A 22277-nucleotide genomic window follows, 5' to 3' on the forward strand; every position below is an offset into this window, starting at 1 on the left:
AAGTGGTATTTGTGGGAAATGGACATTCCATGCCATAATATCACAATTATTTAACAGTTCCAGTTTATTTTATTCATACTATTCTCTTTATGTTACTGTACCTTATAGAAATTACTAGTGCTTGGGAATTCTTTCTTTTTCTTTCCAGAAAACAAGCATTAATTGAACAATGAAAAAAGGTTGCTGGGAAAACCACTCTCTTGTCTACTCACGTACTTCTCCCATGCTTATTATTGCATTGCATTCAAATAATAGTATCTCACTATACCAGCATATTCAACACCGCTGTGTTCCAGCCTAAGTATGTTCCAAAAGTATGTTCTTAAGCCTTAGTTAAGGATGTACTACAAGGACTTGAATTTCAGATTTGCAAGTGAAACTTTGCTGTATCTTGTGCTGAAGAAGTTAGACAAGTGTCCTCGTAATGAAGGTACATACTGACAATTCCGAAAGGAGAATTAATTCGCCAGTACTGCTTTCACCTTGAAATTACTAATACAAAACTCGTAATTTCCATCAAACTTAAAGTTGTTTAAAGTTTGGCAGGAAAGAAAACAAGTTACTAAACTGTGGTTCAACTTTAGACCATATAATGCACCATGAAGAAAGCTAGTTGTGAGGAAATATTTAAAGATTACTTTTCAAATAAATGATAGGGGTAGAACGGGACATTCAGAATAAATTCTATCCCATTGTTATAGCAGAGTTTCAAGTCACAAGAGAATCACCCTGGTTTTTTACTGCTCTAACAGAACACTAGTTCTGTGACTATTGACCCATATGAAGCACTGAAACATTTATTTTACCTTCTATAGCAGTTTGTTTTTTTTTTAAAAAAAAAAACCCACAACTGAAAAACCTTGCTTTATATTAAATTTGACCATAAGACATTAATTCCAGTCACCTGAGCATAGCTGAGCACAGCCCAATTCTCAACAATACTTTAACACCCCCTCAAAATGCTTTACCTTGGTGCAGAGCTTCCCCAGGCTCCATGCTTGTCTGTCAGAATGTTGATAATTTTCTGTATCAGTTGAGTTGCAGTCACCTGGTCTCGGTACTTAGCTGCCATTATCAAATGATGACACATTTTTTCTTCTTCCCGTTTGTCTGCAGAATACTGGGCACACAGTGACTAGGAGGAAAAACAAAGACTTCATTACTTTTAATTTTACCATTCAAAGGAACTTTGAAGCGCTTCCTAATTATACAAAACCCTTGTGAAACAGGAATTAGCCCCATTTTACAGGTTTGAGAGTTGAGGCACTGCGCGGCTGCCCACAGTAAATCTGTCCAGAGAGCCAAGCAGAGGATCCTGGTTTGTCATGAAATCTTTAAACTCCTAGTATACGCACTCAAGATTTAGTAAACAGCAACACGTTAGTGGCCCGATTGCAGAGTCAAATATACAGGCACAACCACTTCTATTTTGTAACAAAGGAAGCGGATAGCATTATAGGAACAAAGAGGCAAATTTCAGAATAATGAATGCCAGCAAGCTCCTGTGACTCTTCACTAGATTTGGGTACCCAAGCGTTTGCTGCTGTTTATATAAATATATAAAAACTAACTCGAAAATCTACATATCTTCAGATAGACAGAAGACAAAATGCGTATGAAGACTGAATCTTCTTGAAGTTGAGCACATTTGCAGGCCAGCAGGGGAAGGTTAATAACTGTCCTAGCTGTACTACACCTGTTGTATAAACATCCTCTATTTGACAAGGTACTAGTACTCGTACTAAATACTAATAAAGTAAGAAATGAGCCAAGGTACTGAAACTCAAATACTAGTAAAATAAGAATTGAAAGGCATCTATAAACAGAACTCAAATCTACAAAAGATTCTTTGTTACAACATTTTCTTATTATTTTGCGTTTTGCTGATCTTCTGAAAAATTTGTCTGTTAGTACAGAACTCAAAAAACCAGGCATCCGATTTAGATCACCCTCTCATCAGACCATGCTACATGAAGACTCACAACAAGTACAAATATTGGTGGAAATAACGAAGGCTTTTCCCCACTTCATCACTCCCTGTTTCTAATTTCAGTTTTCATCTGGCAGTTCCACAGATCGCATATGCCAGACAAAGCATTTCAGCCTTTGTCAGTGATTGGATTATTCTATGATCTAGTTAGTAGAATGGACACAAATGCCTGACTAACAACAACAAAAAATTGCTTTTTCTTTGTGAAGCACAGCTGATGCAGACACTAGTTCAATTATTTCTTAAAGCTTAGGTAACAGCACAGTATCATAATGATTTTTTATGTTTAAAACAGTAGCAATGTTTTTTCTATATAAACCTATCTATACGTACAAGCATTAGAAAACTGCTGCAAATAAAGAAAAAGGCAGGCTATGAATCGAATGTTATTTATATATGTGTATATACAAATACATATGTCACAAAGGGAGAGAAAGATAAGGAGCATGTGGAAAAAACACAATAAAATTTGGGGGTGTGTAGATTTTCACAGACATTAGATAACCAAAATGGACTAACAGATGAATACATTTTAGAGCTATTTTAACAATTTTAATCTATTTACAAATTTCCTCAGCATTTTCCCCACACCTTAGAGCAATGCTCACCTGAGGAACAGACATCCAGAAGGAGTGAAGAATGAGAAGCTGACTTTCCAAGTCAATGAGACATCAAAAATTGGCTTTTGTACTCCTGCATAAAGCACTCTGCCACCCCTCTTCACAAAAATATAAGACGGCTAAATCATAACGAACACTAAGCAAGATTTTTCTAGCTCTTTTTAAATACAGCTGTCTTTTCCAATACATTAATCTGTTTTGCACCTATGATGATTCTGAGTTCTTTTCAGCACTTTGTAAATGTTTCATAAGCTGTTATTTTTAAGTTGCCTGAAAGGGCAGAATTCTAAAAACAAGTGTATAAGGTAAGCTAAGTAGTAAAATGTTTTAAAGTGCTCTTTAATGGATCCTCCTTTACAATTTGAACAGCAACTTTTCATATCTGACATAAAATCCATAGATATAAATCACATTAGAGGGTTATTCTTTCCCCATTATCAATCTCTGTCTCTTTATGGAACATTAAAGTCACATTTGACCTTAAAACATGATAAAATGGAAATCAAACTAGAATGTTTTGTAAAAGATATAATGAACTTGTACCTCTTTAAAAAAAGTCTCTTTATGATGTAATTTTGAACGCATCCTTCATTAAATACCAACAAAGATTTTCAAAGTCTTGCTGTGACATTCAAATGAAGGAAAAAAGAAAAGCGCTATTTTATTGTCCTGACATCTTCCCCGAAAACAGAGTCAGCCTGTCACAAAATTGAAATGTATAGGACTCTGCTTTTCAGCAAATTCAGTATTTAAAATGAATAGAAATTTGCAGTTATCCACAAAACTGAGACACTCTCACATGCAGCAATCCCATAAAATGATAGTATCACTCCAGGAGGGACTCCTAGCCATAGCACGCTCTTCACAATACATATTTCACAAATGAGAACAAAAAGCCGCCACAGTTCTGCCAAATATCTGGCACGCGGGTGTATTGTTACTAACAATAAGAAAGTTTTGCAAGAAGTATCTTCTCTTTAATCATACAGGTGACTCGTCAATTGTTTAGTGGTTCCTCCCCACAATATATGCCAAATTTTCACCAAAAAAGAAGCTATTTCTCCCACTCCCTCTCAAATAATTTTTAATACAGGAGTGAAAGACGACTGGCTTCACCAAATGAAATGGAAAGAGACCCGGACCACAGTAGCCAGTCACCACTAGACTGTTCTGAAAACACTAAAAGGTCTCTGTTTCTCTACTGTATTCTTAAATTTTCCAGCTGCCTTCAGGTTCACCCAATCCACTACATCCAGACATGCAATACCAGGATACGGAGTGGCACGTGTTAATACTTCCCACCAAATCCTGATCATTCCATTTACGTAAAATAAAAATTCATCTTGATTTCTGTCTGTGCACAAACTCAAAAACATATTTTAGTTTTATTTCTTCGTTACTGTTTGATCCCTTGCACTTGCAATATGCACCCTGTCACGCTTGAAGATGGTTTGACCATTAGACATACAGTTGTGTGCAAAGGAATTTGTCAAACCTTCCCTCAACTAGTGCTTGGGCCTACATAATTTTTGTAATCTGTTTGGGCAAGTGTGTAATGAAAGTATAATCATGCAAGCACGACAGTCACACTCATGATAAAACAAAAAATGTTGAAAGGAGAAAAGTGCATTTTCATATATAAGCTCCACAGGTTATCCACAAAAAGTCTTAAACTCAGCAGCTGTTAAACGTTTTATAAAGGGAAAGTGTATTAAGCAAAATCCTTTGACACAGCACAGAGCAGAGCAAAGGCCCTTGTCCTCTGCCCGTTCATCCAGGGTGGAAGAGAAACCTTCCCTTTGCCATTATCGCAGAGTGGAACAGTTTTTTCATCTCTCCCATTCCCTGCTTGGACAAGACTGCAGGCTATTTGAACATGGAGGTTATCTGAAGATTTATTCTTAAGGAAGAGTAATTCTAAAGGAGCATAAGTTCATCCAAAAGGCAAGTTATAGATATGAAAGTATAATACATTCTGTATACAGGAAATATTCCAGAAATACTATTGCAAAATACTGACGAGGTGAATTAGTCTATAATTCAGTCAAAACAAGGATTAATCTAGTGTTTTCAGAACTATTTTATCTTTGCTCTTTATAAAAATGTCAAGTAACGGATTTCCTCTGCAGGGTGCCATCTGCACGTGCACCTTTGCAGTCCCAAAATTAAAATGCAATGCTGTCTACAAACTATGAAAAATATTCATAGTGGAGGGCTTTTAAAAGCAATATTGCACCTTTTTGCTTTCATTCAACTGAGAGATCACTGAACACTTTTACATATGCCAGTTTCTTTGTCTAATTTAGCTAAAAGCTACCTGCTTTGTGACCAACCTGTCTCAGAGGGTGTCATTTAAGAGGAAAAGTCATCCACAAGATAACGTGTAGTCTTGCCACTAATGCAAATTCCCTACAAATAAGGATATTCCAGTAAATGAAGGAGCTCCTCAATCCTCTGCTTTCACAGATCTTTGCACTTGACCTCTGACCTGAGGTTTAAAGTCTGGACTAAAAATGCTACCCAGGGAAATCTTACAAAGACTCCTGAATAAGACTTAGAAAAATGAAAGCTTAAAACCTCAACAGCGAACAAAAGTCAACCAATGACAACGTCTGACAGCCACCGTCAATTCTGAAGTGATGCCTCTGTCATCCAACGACTCAAAGTATTGATTTCTCTCAGCATGAAAAAAGCTTAAGCCAATGAAATAGATATAGCATCATCCCCCCGATAATAGCCATCAAGGTTAACACCAGCAGAACACTTATCAAAGTATCTCTTCTATTTCTTCTTGTTTTAATGGACTCAAGACAAAGCAATGGCTTCTCATCTCTGCAACCTATAGTTTTTCCAAACCTCATCTATCCACTTTTCCAGTCTTTTATCTGATTTGAAGATTAAAAAGAATCTGCATCTAAATCACTGTTTGTAATACAAATGTGAAGGGGAGTTAAAAAAAAAGGGGGTGGGGGGTGGGGGTGGTTTTGTAGCCAGACATTCCTGCAGAAAAAAAAAAAAAACAAAACAAACATTTAAAATCACAAGGGTGGGGGGGAAGAGGGGGGAACACAACATTGACTTAGATCACACCAAACACAGACTGGTAAAACTATGGTCATGACCAGAAAAAAAACCTACCACAGTCAATTTGGGTTAGTGATTAGGGAGAAATGCAAGGATCTCAAAAGACATCTGGTTTTAATCTGTGCTGAGTCAACAGCTTTATTTTTTAGCTTTAAGTCTCACAGTATTAAGCATTACTAAACCCAGCTAAACACAAGGCAAGAGCACTTTTACTGAGATTGCATCTTTCAAATGAACCTGGTTTAGTAGAGCAGGTAAATGAGACAAACTAACCAGAGTTCAGCTGGATATAAAAACAACTGGCAGAATAAATAAACTGTAAAGAACAGAGACAAGTAACATCAGATTTATTCCGCAGTATCCATTAGTACACTACTTTTTTTTTTTTACCGCTTTCTGTCATGCTTATCTAATTGATAGTACTTGTGTTACGGCAGCACCCTTGGATCACAGTCAAAGACAAAGCTTTACACAAACAAGAGCTCTTTCTCCTTGCTCAAAACTGGGATTTGCTGTATGTGCCCTACATCATCCCAATATTCTAACTCTCTAAGCATCACTGCTAACCACTGGCATACACAATAGGCAGAGACAAATGTTCTTTTTGAAGCCAAAAAGCCAGTTCTTACCATACGTATGCAATGCTTTGCATTCAAAGCATGCACTAGGATGGACACTTCCCCCCTCTCTCTTGCAAACCCAGTTTATCTGCAGTCTGTTCACACTGTTCTTGTTTTAAGGCAGGCTAAGATCCTAAAAACATTACGCTTGGGCAGTAAATTTGAGATCCTTTGGGTCCACATCTTCCAAGTATAAGGCTTTTTTCAACCTAGAAATAATCAAAGTACAATTCCCCTATGCTCTAGAAACAGTGAAGCTCAGCACTTCTGCATGGGTGGCTCTGTGCTCTCAGACTAGGTATTAAGCAAAGAAGCCAGCAATGATCTTTTAAGCACTTTCCCAACTACACTGCATCAACCTTGTGCCATTCAGCTGCTCCAACACCACCCCAGAGATTAGCACTGCACTCACTAAAGAACTTCTAGTCCAACGCAACAAATGGATCAGAGCCACGAACAACGTCTGGAACTGACAGACTCACTTATTTCATTAGGAACATCCACTCTGTCCAGCAAACGAGACGTGTACTTACATAATCTAAGGATTCACCACACATGGCTTAATGAGGGCCAAGGTAAGGTTGCACTGCTCTGATTTTTCATTGCTTTTGGATACTTGGTTTTGCAGTCTTTTCACACTGTCATTTCTATGCAACTTGTTTTAAAAGAGGTTTAAAATACCTTTTAATCAGGTGAAAATATACATGTAAGTCTCCAAGCAGGCCAAATACAAAGACTTCTAACCCTTCACCCAAAGCAAAGCGGTGTTCCATTGTTGCCTTGTCTGTAACCAGTAGTTAAAGACGTGTGAACAACTTGTTACCACCAGAAGAGAAATAGTGTTTAGTTCCAGTCTCCAAAGGTGCCACAGAGACCGGCTTAGGGAACCATCCCAATTCTACTTTCAGTGCTCCCCGGCATTTCCTTCTGTTTTTTATCTGCAGGCTCTCTCTCATACTAGGCATCCAAAGCTCTCCTCTGTTCCTGCTGTTAGTACCTCACTCCAGCAATAGCACCAGGACGCTTCCTCCCCTCTGTACGGTACGAGCATTAGGTGGACGCAGGGGAAGCAGTTACCATCCACTGCAACGGTGGTGCTGTCAGCTCGGGAAGCATTTGCCAATCGTTGTCAATCCATTCCTCAAGAGCTCGTGAAAATCTTTGTATGACCAGGGGCCGGATGGCACATTGCCAACAAACCCCAGCAAACTAAAGCTCTGAAATGCCCTCGTTCACTCAGTGTGACCACCACCCCTTCCGCCACCCCGGCCCACCGAGGCACAGCAAGAACCTCTGTCACCTGTAAGGTAGGTGGAAAGCAGCCCAGCAGTTTTAGCCCCCGCAGCCAAATAATTTCTTCTCCAGGATTCAGATTTCCAGACACCCTACTGCCAGCACAGTCCTTTTACAACTTACAGCACCAAGACTTGGCACAGGAGTGACGCCTGAGCAGATTGAAAGTCACACGCAGTTCAGGCGGCACCGATCAACCTTCAGTGAAGTCTCCAAGAACAGGCAACCCACAGCAGCGAGTCTTTTTCAACAATGCAACTCACTAATTAAGAAGCCCTTACAGGTACTCTATAAACAACAATTTCTCACAAGTTTTGTGTCAGATGAATTCTGAATTATTTTTCACAATGGGACAAAAGGTACATATCTGGCAGGGGGAAAACAATAATACCTCAAAGCATGGAAAAACTGGAAATTCTCAATGAAATAAAAAGAAGTCATATTTTTTAATGTTTTAATTTGGAAACATTTTGCCAACCTTCTTTTCCAAAACAAGAAGAAAAAATTCTAAACTTTAAAGTAATTCAACATCTACGAGCGCAAAGAATGGAAAAATTTAGCTGCAATTATTCAGATAAACCAAAAGATAATTTGGAAACTTGTTACGAAATACCTTGTACCACTTTAATCCATAAATGTGGCTTCAGCCTCTAGCTATAACAAAGCGAAAAGACATGTGCATGAGTTATAATTCTTTAATTACTATAGCTATCAAAGACACAGCTTGATTAGATGATCTTCAAGGTCCTTTCCAACCTAGTTGATTCTGTGATATTAGTATTTAACACGAGATGTTAATTGTCTCAACACTTCCCTTACAGGAATGTGCATTCCTATAGAGGACTCCTTTTTATTACAACGTGAGAACTCACTTCCATATTGTACGTACAATACAATGCAAAAATAATCAACATACCTTTGCTGATTTTGTTATTTATTGTTTGAGATTCCTGCTACATCACACTCACTAAATTTCCTTATAAATTTGGAAAACACATGCAAAGCAAATTCGTTTCCAGCCAAAATCTCTACATAAACAGTTTCCAAGATTATGTAAAGTTCCAGATTTCCAAAAGACAGAAAGATTAGCCCCTTGAGATATCCCTGCAGCCTAGGGTTTGTGTTTCTATTTCTGTTTTCTACATAGTTCCCTTCAAGCACCTTTCAGCTTTCCCTGTTTAGTGTCTTGGTTTGAGAACACAACTCTGACTTTAACCCAGGAGCTTAAGAATGTATCAAAATATACCAACCCATGAAGAAAGAACAGAGAAACCACATCCGTGTGAGATAACACAGCATTTAGGCAGAATGGCTTCCTACGTTGCCATAACTGCATGCATGCCAGTGACAAGGACATCTCTAACAAGCTTCAGGACTTTGGATACAAACTTGGTTTCAGATCTGACTGGGCTCCTTAGGATGTCATTTATGATGCTTAATGAAAAAAAAAGATGTATATTTAGTTTGCCTTCCTAGAACTTTGTTCTGTATTCTGATAACAGAATCAAGGGCATGTTATGAAAGTATTCTACTCTGTATAGTAGTCTAGTACTCACCAGACATTATGAACAAACAAAGGTACAAATACCATCAGCACACAACAAAATCAATACACACACAGGGACACATACCAGTAATTAACGTAGCTGGAGGAACAAATCACCTCTCCTTCTGCGTCAGCAACAGGAGATTTAAAAGTGTTCTGTGTCGTATTTGGCAAACATTTTGTGAAGCCTTGGCTATGAAACATTCAGACATGAACACAAACTCACCACTCAAAAGGTAACACATCTGTCCTTCAGCAGCTTCTATCACGCTTGCTCTCAGAGAGGACTTGGTGGACTTGATCTCTGACAGTTCAGGGCCTTTGCAGCCTCACAATCACAGAACCCCAGAACCATCCGGGTTGGGAAAGCCCTTGGAGCTCCTCCAGCCCCACCATGACCCTCCCCCTGACCGTTCCCAACTCCCCCAGATCCCTCAGCGCTGGCTCAGCCCGACTCTTCAACCCCTCCAGGGATCCCGGGGACTCCCCCCTGCCCTGGGCAGCCCATTCCAACGCCCAACAGCCCCTTCTGCACAGAAATCCTTCCTCAGAGCCAGCCTGACCCTGCCCTGGGCAGCTTGAGGCCATTCCCTCGGGGCCTGGCGCTGGGGCCTTGGCTCCAGAGACTCATCCCCCCTCTCTGCCCCCTCCTGGCAGGGAGTTGCAGAGGGCCAGGAGGTCTCCCCTCAGCCTCCTCTTCTCCAGACTGAACCCCCCCAGTTCCCCCAGCCGCTCCCCAGCAGACCTGTGCTCCAGACCCTGCCCCAGCTCCGTTGCAATGGCAAATGACCCCCTGGACTGACACGTATCCTTGAGCAACACTGCTATATAGGACAAACACGTTTTCTGGCAAAGTATTTCCTTCCCACACAGAGAAAATAACCTTCCATTTCTGCCATTACGTCACTGCATCTTCAGCTGTATCTGCAGAATTTTAATTCATTTGTAAGGAATGGTAATACTTTTTTTTTGTCAGAGTATTTTTAAATGACTATCAGAGAATCTGTGGGGAAAAAAAAAAAAGGATCATATGGGATTTTATTCAAAAATAAAAAGCCTAGTTTTGCTGATTCACAAGTTTCTCCACACTTGCTTTTCACCTTATGGCAAACTAAGATCCTCAAGAGGCTTATTCTTTGGAGGACTCAGTATTTTAAAAACAGGATATTTTGCTTAAGATGATAATGAATGGCAAAAAATTTTATATAATTATATATTTATATAATATAATTTTATTTATATAATAAATCAATCCAGAAGCAAATGGGAAGGATTCTTAAAATATTGGTTTTTTATAACAGTTATTTTTTAAAATCAATTCTAGCCACTTACTTTGGAAAAATGTTAAGCAGTCACAATCCCAGCTTTAGCTTAACCACTGCCTTAATTTAAGGCCTCATATCAGAAATCCTATATCAAACTATGAAAAGCAAGTTATTTTAACTTGATTTTTTCCCACTCCTTTTTCGATAGTCTACGTTTTCTATTTCATTTCAACTAGCATATGACATTTTTTCCTTCGTGATTGGTCCTCATGCATTTATGTAACACAATTTTGGAATTTCTGGACAACATGAGATAGTTATGAATAGGTTTGGGGTTTAATTAATTTTTATTCAGAAAAAGTTCTACCACCCTTGAATGGTTGACATTTGGCTCTAAAATTTGTTTCTTTTTAAAATTGTGATTTTATTATCCATAAAACAACATTTGAAATACTCTGACTCTTCAAAGTGTGAGAAGACAACAGTCTCTGCTTTAATTTACAGCAGCTGAAGTTTAAAACACTCATTCGCACAACTCTAGATCTTATATTGAGCAACGTGGAACAAGGACTAAAAATACTCTATAAAAACTGCTTTAAAATTCATATTTTTCTTGATCACTTGGTTTAAATGAAAAGACCACAACGATGTAAGAGTCAGCATTACACCTACCACAGATTCTACCTTCAGAGAAATGAGTACTACGTAGCAACAACCAGTTTCTACCGGCATCATCCTTTTTGTCAACATTAAAAAACCCCCACTCCGTAAACATACTCATTTACATAAGAGCATATAAGATCCTTTTCTGTTTGTTTCTCATTTCAATATTACATATCAAACGTCCTATTTCCAAGGCTCTGCTGCTCTTGCTGAGTTTTATTTTTGGCTTTGTTTCACTTCAGCATGCAATATTTTTCTCTCTGGTTGGTTTTTTTCAGATGGCGTGTGGGTGTTTTTATACTACCCCTCGGTAACAGTTATCGGCGGTTGTTACAAACAGCTAAACTCCTGGACGTTGGGGTAATGGCACAAAACAGATTACACACTACAACCGCACAAATCCTGCTTAACTAGATTTCACTAATTTACTATAATTCAGTATAAAATAAAGAACTTGATACTTGGAGCTTGTTGTGTTTAGAGCACAACAGCCATGCAAGATAAAAAAAACAGTATCAAGCAAGAATCTCAGATTTGATGCGAGTTACAGTTAACTCGTTTACATTATAGGTTTTGAAAGAAAGAACAGTGACTAATCAAAATCACCAGCTTCCACCAAGTATGCACAATAATGAAACCATCGAAATGATATAAAACATTACATAGAACACATGGATTTGACAGTTATTGGACATACCAAAGAGCCACGTAACGTTTCTCACACACTTTAACAGCTTCAGCTACACTCTGGCCAATAATCTATTCCTAATATTGCAAATTTCTGAGTAGCTTCAAACAACTGCCATTCAAAAATAACCTGAGCAACATTCCTCCCTCCTCTGCTGCTGACCACATGAAATTGCCTTGCAAAACACTGTTGGTCCAATGCCAGTATGGGTGATGCTGGCTTCAAGGCTACCAACAACTGCTCAGAAATGAGATTTTTAGGGTTTGTAACAGGCAGAGTAGGAAAAAATATGCAAAAATATTTCAGAAGTCAGAATATCTGGTTTTTTTCCTTCTGTAGATGTTTAATGTGTTTAGGACTAACGGCAGCATAACAAGAGATGTCTGCAGGTGACGTAAGGTCCTCCTGGGGATGAGGGCCAGTACAGAGCCAGCGCAGCTGAGAATGATCCTGTCCTGCCTGACTGTGGAGGCTCTGTGCCACCCTCCCCCAGGGCTGCCCTGTTCTTCCCATGGTGGGTGGCAGGTTGGAGATGCCTGGTGAGGTCCTGTGGTACCGCAGTGAGCTCCCAACTTAACCCCCTGCAAAGGAATTGCCGGCTCTCGTGGCACCCTGATGGTGTATTCTCTGCCTCTGGTCCCACAAAAGTTACACAAAATTTGTTTCACAATTGCCATATATTCTCTATCATATAGTAATCCATCCAATAACTGAGCATTTTGCTTGCTTTGTCACCTCCCTTAAATATTTCTGAGGCAAAAATTGGAATCAGCCACAAAAGATGGAATCAAATTACTCTATGGGCAACACACAGTTCAGGATAGTTTGATGAGATTTACATCTCAAGTTTCTGCAAGAACAGGCAACGAGAGGGATGGAAGGAGTACAAACGTCCCAAAATCCATTATGCCATAACTGTGGCATTACTGCTTAGACCCAGAATTTATTCCAACAAATTTTTGACCAAAAAACCCCAATATCTTGGCACTAGGGCACACAAAGGACAACGCAAGTGTAATAATGACCAAAGCACTTGCACTGCTCATCATTATAACCACTATCATCACTTTCCAAGTGATATTCAAATCTGGATATTTTCTTTTAAGATAGCCAGAAGTCTTTGAAGATGCATTTTCTGAAAAGTGAATTAATAGCAGGGACCTAGAAATGTGCGTAGGAAAAAGATGGGATGGAGAAGAAGAGTGGTGAGGAAAATACCAGGCAACATCTCTTCTTCCTTGTGTGAAACGGAACAGTGAGGACAACCTGGTTTTCTGAATGGTAAGGCTTTCTAAGGATTGACTCTGCCACTTCCAGTAGGGCTTCAGATTCAGGGTGAAATCCAGAGGTCTACGAGTCACTTGGCACCTTCCCCGATACAGTGATCATCTGAAAAGCAACTTAACTGACTGATAGATCTTCGTTTTCATGATCTATGATCATCTCAAAGGGAATGGCTGTTTTCTCCTATTTAGGTCAAAGAAAAAAAATCAGTAGGTGGACCCATTCTGTAAACATTTCTATAAAAGAATCAGATGAAGCAGAAAGAAAAAAAAAAAATCTATTTTTCAAAAAATCTATTACAGTGATTCCCATTTAAAAGCTAATACAGGGAAGTTAAGATGAAAAACCAGACTGCAAACCAGTGAGATAGAAGTGGCAATGTGAAAGGACCTTTCAGTTCCTGTTGAGAATTCTGATCAGCGCATCTTGTTCCCTTTTCCTGGAAAGCTGTATAGATCTACTCAGAAATAAAGAAAAAAAGCTACCTTCATAAAGGATGAGGAATGTCACCCTTGGCTGGGTATGGCTTTGTAGTTTTCTACCACTTCCCCCCCGGATCCCAGACAGACTTCAAAACCCATCCACTATAAAATAAAAATTGTTTTAGCAATTTAATTGTAAAATCCCTATTTAAACAGTTACTGTCTCTTTTCAACCATCACTCATGGAGGTATTTATTTCAGCATAGCCACTATATGTTGTATTCAGAACAGAGCATTCTCAGTGTGAGGCTGAAGCTTTCACTGAAATGAGAAATACAGTTCAGAATAGAATATTACACTAGATGCAGTATTTTCCACAACCTCCTCAGTAATATTCCAATAAATGAAAGAGGCAAGTACTCTATGTGACTAATAAAGGTAACATGGAAAATCTTAACTGTAAATGCCTTCAGGCTCTACTGATGGACTTTTCTAAACATCTCAGTATTTTAATGCATGTTTTACTTCCCACATTGCCCCAAAGTTGATTTTCATAAGCTGCTTTCACGAACATCAAAAAAATCAACCTGCATGAATCAAACTTTGTGATGCCTAAATGAGGAAACCACAGTAACTCCAAGGTGAGACTGTGAACACTAGGGTTTAAGTGTGAACAAGAGAATCACTGGTGTATCTCTAGCTTGCGCAGTCAAGAAGCCATAGGTCAAGACAAGTAACTACTCAAACTCTGGACTAGATTTTCAATACAAACTTCTACTGGGTCAGGACTGTCTTTTAGGGACATCTAAACCTGTTTGGGGGTTGCAAATAAATCAAATATGAAGATACTTGTTCTTCCTTTCTTTGACAGAAATATCACTGTGCAAGTGCTTGGGTAAATCCTCCAGGTAAAAAAGCGGACTTTTATTTTTCTAAAGCTGATAGTGAGAGCTTTAAAAATAAAGCCTTTTGGAGGATATACAGACATCTACATTCAGCTACAGTTTAACGGGTCAGTAGAAGAAAGCAGGTACACAAACTTGTGTGCAGTATGGTTTCACACACACAGCTGCAGAATGAGCTGGCTTCATAAAGTCACTTCTAAACTTCCATCAGCCATTACAAAAAAATTGACATTTTTACAAGCAACACAAATAACAACATCGTAATACCTGTATGCACCAGCCTACCCTGGTGTTTTACCAGTTATCAGGCCCAGCATAAAGGACACAGCCAGCATAAAGATGAACCAATAACCAAATTGTATTTGATACAGAAGGGTCAGCACATGGGTGAGCGCTGGGGGTACAAACAAGTCAGTCAGGTTATACATAATGGACATCAATCCCACTGACCCCAACAACGACACCACACGACCAACAGTGGGTGGGATAAAGGGTGACATGCAGTCTCCCATAGAAGGGACGGGAGACAACCGAGCCAACCAGCCAAACACATCAGACCAAGGAAGCCACACACTGGATCTCTGCACAGCCCGCGTTTACCAAAGCCAGAGCTGAGTGGAGCCCAGTCCCAGGGAGGCGGGAGGTCCTTCCCCAGCAGGGAACTCTGCACAGGGCATCCCCCTCACACACAGACACTGCCCCTCCTGCCAGGGGTCCCAGCTGTTCTCCCTACGTGGGACACCTGACCCTTGGTTACTTCATGCGGGACCCCTGGGGCTCCTTTACCCCATGGCTCTGTCTGCCAGGCCGCCCCACCCTGGAGGGAAGCCTAAAGGGAAACTCACCCCCCTTGGGAAGGGCTGTGGGAATCACCCACATGTCAGCCTTAATCTGGGCTTGGGGTTGGAACCCCAGCATTTCACCTGGTAAGTGCAGAAGTTTCACATGAAATTCATCTACAGACAAATGGGAGAGGCTTTAACCCAACTGCCTGGACCGAGGTCAGTCATAAGCAGCATTTGCAGCTCAGGTGCTTCTGCCAGGAGAAGTCAAATGAGAAAACAAACATGCAGAAACAGAACTAGAATATAGGGAACTATTTTACAGTTTTGTGAGCACTTTCTTCAGTTCCTGCTATAAACAAGTTTCTCACATAAAAACTACTTTTGAAAATAAAATTGTATTTGAGAGAATATTCAAGACTACTGCCAAAAGACTGTCAAATACATCTGGGCTACAAACGATCCAATATGCTGGATCAAAAGTTAACAGCCATTTAGCAATCAGATGCATATTTCATCCTTAATGAAGGCCTGAAAAGAAGAGTTCACTATATGCTGGATGCAGGTATCAAAGCAGATCTCACAAAGCAACATAGGCGCATCATCTAAGGATCTTTTTCACATTAAGAATCCTATTAGAAGGAAAACACTAAAAGGTAATTGAATTTCCCTCAGTTATCTTCATCTCTGTCAGCTCCTGCTACAATAACTTACTCTCCAGAGCAGAGATAACTCAATTCTGTCCAGCAAGCATATGTTATGAATCTCCAAAGCAAACTTGTCTAAATCATTCTGGTCTTCTATCAAGGTTGGCTGTGGATATGAACTCTGACAGAAAGCAAACAAATTTATTTTTATCTTTTCAATAATTCACTTCCCTGTGCCTTGATGGAAGAATCTAACGACATAAATGTTTCCACTAATTCTGGAATTATAAAGACTAATTGAAAATATTTTATCTGGAAGCTAATGCTATTATAAACTGTTTGATTCACCATTCTGTTTTACCAGAAACAGCAGTTTTGGGTTCCTCTGGGTGCACAAAAGCTAAAACTATCAGCTCATGCTGTAATTAACATTTTTTTTTCAGAATAGTTTTGACATTTATACTTTTACCTTCAATGGAAATGTTATCCATACAAATAACAACAGAGGTATACTCCAACTTTTTATTTCATCAAAGCTCTTAAAACATCAGTAAGCACAAATTCTCCACTCACATAAGCCAACTACTTTGATTTTAAAAGCCACATTTTAGGAAACTAGACTTATCTAGACTAACATCCCAGAAGAAAAGCAAAACATAAAGCAGCCAAAGGAAGAGTAAATGACAAGAACCAGAAAAGCTACTTCTGGAAGGAGAGGAGAGAAAATACTAGGTAAGTTTCTGGTCAAACTAACATTAACCATAAAAATTCTGTCAGTTTGTGATCATTTCAGGTCGTTCAACATGTATGTAAAAAAAAATCTGAAGAATGAGTGAATAATGAAGTGACAAAGGTCATTGCTGATGCTAAGCTCTACAGAGCTGTATGACTGGGAAATGTTTGTGGGGAACTAGGGGGGGAGCTTGGAAGATCAAGTCATTGTGGTAATAAAACAGCACAGGAACTTCAGTGTAGATAACAGAAATATAGGAAAGAATCTAATTTTAGATATAAAATGATGAACTCTGAGTTCACCTTCATCTTCACTCCTTTTTCCCATAATGATATCAACAACATACTTCTATGAAACTATCAGCTCAGTACAGGATAAGCAGGAATCAAATACAGGATAAGGAACCACTGGGAAGAGAACACCACAGAAAACACTGTATTTATCAATTCCTGGTGTGTCCACATCTGGAATGCTGGGTGCAGTTTTGGGTCTTCCATCAGGAAATATGATAGCATATGATATGATATCAGGAATATGAACTGAGAAGCATTTTGGAAGGATTCAGAATTGGAATCACTACCGAAGAACTGTGTAACGGTAGGAGTTGTCAAAGTGGAGGGGAAACAAAAAAAAAAAAAGACAGCTCAGGAGGGATAGAGGAATTCTGTGAAATCATGTGGTATAAAGAACCCTTTCTAGGTGAGTTTGCATGAAAGGGTTCTATAGATTCTTATAAAGTTAGATGGAGACAGTCACCAGGAAAAAGCAGGCCAAAGAGATGGAGAGTGCATGCTAAGAAGGTTGTGTGTGAAAGTTTCCCAAGAGCTTGTAAACTCTAGGGACTGGCAGTCTTGTAGGATCTGCAAAATATGATCAACTCAGAATACCTTGGGTCTGCTCAAACTGTACATCACCACTAGCACACACTAGTACCAGCAGTAACTTGTACAACCCAGACAACATCCAAGAAAGTGATGGCTACTCTACACAAAGAAGTAATACAGGATTGTATATAGAGCACAGGCCCTTCTGCCAGAGCCACAAAGCAAAGGGACCTTCTGCCGGAGCCACAAAGCAAAGGGGCCTTCTGCCGGAGCCACAAAGCAAAGGGACCTTCTGCCGGAGCCACAAAGCAAAGGGGCCTTCTGCCGGAGCCACAAAGCAAAGGGGCCTTCTGCAGGACCTTCTCAAGCTACTGGAATAAACCCCTCATTACAGTTGTTGGAGTATACAGTTGGAGTCAGGCTCCCAGCTGTAAACTCCAACCGAAAACCTGTAAGTGATGGCATTGTGTGTAGAATAAAGCTGTTACTGTGAACAGCTAATAACTATTAATGACAACAGTATAACGAACAGAAGTTGTTCCAAGAACACTGGTTGTGATCAATGTCTCCCCTCCAACCTGACTCGCAAGCAGAGAAAAGGCATTTTACAAACAAGAATGAAACCAAGATGCCAGTACAATTCGCAGTTAAGTCAGTGTAACTCTTAACAAAAGTCTGTGTGGAGCCAAAGTTTTACTGGGCAAATGGGGAGCAAGAATCCCCAAAGTGGTACTTATCACATGGTCACCATTTCCAGCAAGCAAAAATCAGAAGTCACTTCAAATTGCAGATGAGTGGGCATGGGTTCTGGGAAAGTGTTACTATGTCTGCCCTTTTAATAAACTCTTCCTTAAGTATCCACAGTTTGAGATAGGTCCCTTATCAAGCCTATTATCCTATCAATGTGATTAGTCTTTCTCATCCATGTTGTAGTAGGAATCAATCTTCCAAGAACAGACACAAAGCAGAGCTACTAGGATGATCTAGAGTATGTAGATGCCACCCTTAGAAGACAAAAAAAACCTAGAAGAATTAAACTTATTTAGCCTAGTGAAATGAAGTGAGATGTGAGAATAAAAAAGTAATAATAAGAACTAAAGAAAAAAAGACTACTGAAGTCAAAAGATAAATACAAGTAAAAATATATTGGAAATAGCTTACAATCGAGCAGAATATTTAAGTCTAACCTACCATTTGGGATAGTGAGGAAACACACCTTTGGGTATTCAGACCCTCAAGACTTCTTGTGACCTTTTCAGCACCAGTATCAGAATTATTTTAATATAATGTCTTTTTCACTTAGATCAAACCAACTTACAATACTGCACATAGGAGAGATGTTTACTGTCACCAGTGTTTTTTTCCTCAAAGCTGAACAACTCCTAATACTGTTGTTAAAAGGGTACATAAGTAATGCAAGTTATCTTGGACAGGAACATTAGAGGAAAATCTCCAATCAAGCACACTAGGATACTTGCTCTGCTAATGCTAGGAATTTATACTCCATGTACACTGTATTACTTCACTCAAGAGTATTTTAGAATCACTGCCTGGCATGAGCTACCATAAAAGTCTGCACATGAATAATAAACAAGGTAAGCGCTACTGATTTATTTTTCATGAATAGTTGAGAACAACAACATTTCTGATGGGAACATCTAATTTGAAGCAAGAAATTTCTCATCTAGCTAGCTTGGTTTTCATATTACGAGCATAAAGATATGCAAGAAAACACGCAAAGTGTTTTTATAGACAACACAAAACCGCATAAAAAGATAGAATATTAGGGGTTCAAAGGAAACGTATGCCATCCATCAAAAGGCTTTTTAAAAGACAAAAAAAAGCCAGAATGGTTAAGTTGCAGGGAAAGAAGGCTATAAGAAAATGTCATCCTTCAAGAAGTCTGTTCAAAGAAGGAAAACAGAAAAATATGTGAACTATAGCATGTTAGTTTTAAAAACAGAATGAAGCAGGCCAAAAGAGTTTGAGGAGCACTTGCATAAAGGCATAAAAGGCATCAATAAATTATTTTTCAAACAAATCAGGAGCACTAAGCCCGTTATCTCTGTAGAGCTAATAGAAGATCAAAGGATAAAAAGAGCTCTTGGAACACCAGACCACCAGAGAGAAGTGCTAGTAGAGAAGTTATAAAAGAAACTTGACAAGTGACCAACTGCTAGGACCAATAGAGTATTCACTCAGGGGATCTAGAAGAACTCAAGGATGAGTTCAGACATTAGCTACAGCGTCCTTGTTCAAACTGCCTCAGTGCCAGAGGAATGAGATATGCCAAATGGACTGGAGGACAGCGGAGAACTACATGGCAGAAGTTCTGAAGTTTATAAAAGGCAAATTGGTAGCTGTGTTTAAAGGAAAAAGCAAACAATGGAATAAACACACTGGCAAGAGTCATCACTGCTTTTGTAAAGGGAAGTCATGCTTCATTAGATTTCTTTCAACAAGCCACTGGAGACACAGACGAGAAAGATCCAATTCATGAAGTCCACTGTTTGAATGCCAAAAAGATATTTAAAGAAAGGCAGGATGTGGTAGGGCATAAAGACACATCCTTACATTGATAAAAATTGATTAAAACAAAGGAAACAGGTTTAAGAAAGAATAGCTAGTCTTCAAATTGAAGGGAAATCACCAACTGAATCCCACTGTGCTATTAAACGTATTTAGAAATGACTGCAGAGTGGAAGAGGTGTCAAATTTTGCTGATAGCTCTAGAGTAATTCAAGGTAGTAAAAACAACGCTCAGACACGAAAAATGCTAATACAGTGACTGGGAGATAAAACAACAGGTGAAATTCATACAGAGAACTGCAAATCTTTGTGCAAATTGGTATCCCTGCCACCCGGGCAGACACAAGGAAGCACCCCGACACCACCGCACTGTTCTTGGGCTTGTCTCTAGGCACGTGCTACTCAACTCTGTCACAAACAGAAGGCTGAGTTTGGCATACTTTTGGTCTAGCCCGGTATAGATGTTCTTGAGTCCCACCAAACCATTCATCTGTGAAACAGAACAACAACATTATTAATGGAAATGAATAAAAAAAAAGGCATGGAATTTCCAAGTGGATGGTGTTGATAGCCTAAATTATTTTGGATATTGAATGCTCTAAACAAAGTTCAAGTTAATCAAGTTTATCTTCAAATTGTTTTCTATTCCAGAAAACTGTCCAAACCTGTAGCTCTGTAATACCTAAGAGATGTTCATCTGGGTATTTGAGCAATTTCCATCACAATTCAGTATTCACAAAGAATTATCTGTGGTAAGTGGAAGTTACCTATATAAACCCTGCGCATATTAATACAAGGCCAGACATTCATATTTCTATACTCGTTTTCCTAACACATGAGCACTTCGAATTAACTCATTAAGTCACTACTGTAGAAGAGATATTCCATGGTATAATTATTGTATTTCACTCACTTCTTCCTCCATATAATTTTACTTTAAGAGTTATTTTTTCAACAAGCAAGTCTGAAATTTAGAATCTGTAGATGAAAAGAAAAAAGAACAAACAGAAACCGATGCTAATAAAATGCTGTTTAGACTAGGTATTACCTTATTTATGTTGATGAATCTTGTAAGAATGCACTAATTGTTATTCTGGATTTTATGTGGTACTTAGCTAGTGAGTTAAATAATTTATTAAAAAAAAAAAAGAAAACACCACACCCTGTCAGCCTTACGATTATGGATTTCACACACAAAGTTAAGATGCACTGCCACAGCAGAAGTTCAGAAAGGGCTGTCTGTTCCCAGTCTAGCAGAAGATAGATCACAGCCAAAGCATACAGTGCTGCTCTCCCTTCTTCCAATTGCCCCACGTTCACCATGCCTGTGCTGTTTCGATTCAGCCGTTACAGTGGCACGGCAAAATTATAAAACGTAAGTGGTTCCAGGAGCTGAGTCTTTGGCTCCTTCTGGCGCAGGTTTCTTTAGCTTTCCAGGGTCTACAAATGCTAAAATAACAAGAACTCCAGATCATGTTCTGCTAAGACTTCCAGAGCCATAGAGAGCAGATTAATTAAACTCATTGATAATCTCTAGTGAAAATAATCAGCTGTAACAGTACTTATGAGAGGGAGTAAAAAGTTTTTAAAACAAAGGAAAGTTTATCATTCACAGGAAATGAAAAGTAAATTGATGTGTTTAATATGTAAAACGAGATTGAAAAGGCCATAAAAAGTATTTGTAAAATATTTATATGTTACAAAATTATTGTAAAGAGGTTTAAAGCTAATATTGTAAAACTCTGTGCAGAAAGACTAATATCTTCCTGATGTCCCTGGATTTTTTTTCAAATTACACTTAATATGTACATGCAACATAGAACAGATTATAAAACATGGAAGAGTCTCAATAAGATACTGCTAAACACGAAGCATTAATGATAAATCAATAAATTTCATCAGCATCAGAAAAATGAGAATAGACCTTTTCTGATATGAGCTACAGTTATGAATCTATTTTATTTCCATATTCAGTATGACTTCAAAAGCCCAACAAAACATTGATACTTATTAGATTTAAGTCTTCACATAGTTTGTCTCCTAATTTGCCAAAAATATCCAAAGCCAGAAAGAAAGATAGCATCTTGTTTCATCAGAGAAGTCTATAGGAGAGAGTAGTTCGAAAATTAATTTTCTTTCAAGCTGCTTCAGAAACAATATTATTATATCTTTGATAGCTCGTAGACATATTTCTGTAACAATTTTGATTTAAAATTGAGATATAACAAAAACAGACATCTCAGCATTCCAGTTCAAGTTTTCATTCCTCCTCCTCCCATTGCTCATTAAAGCACAGTGAAAGAGAAACCACAATTTTTCACTCCTCCTTTCATAATCAGGCAATACTTCATATCCCAACACTTCCCTGAGCACACGGGAAGG

At 38.8% G+C, this 22277-nt stretch overlaps 1 protein-coding gene across 1 annotated transcript in view; it reads right to left on the minus strand.

Annotated features, from left to right (window-relative positions):
- The window catches only part of LRBA (LPS responsive beige-like anchor protein), a 414576-nt gene that overhangs the window by 242524 nt on the left and 149775 nt on the right, over window positions 1–22277 (minus strand). Inside the window, exon 36 of the mRNA XM_074905922.1 lies at window positions 969–1135. Coding sequence (XP_074762023.1) covers window positions 969–1135 — 167 coding nt within the window. The remainder of the gene's footprint in view (window positions 1–968; window positions 1136–22277) is intronic.

The sequence above is a fragment of the Athene noctua genome, chromosome 4 (genome assembly GCF_965140245.1).
Source record: "Athene noctua chromosome 4, bAthNoc1.hap1.1, whole genome shotgun sequence".
NCBI classification, from domain to species: Eukaryota; Metazoa; Chordata; class Aves; order Strigiformes; family Strigidae; genus Athene; species Athene noctua.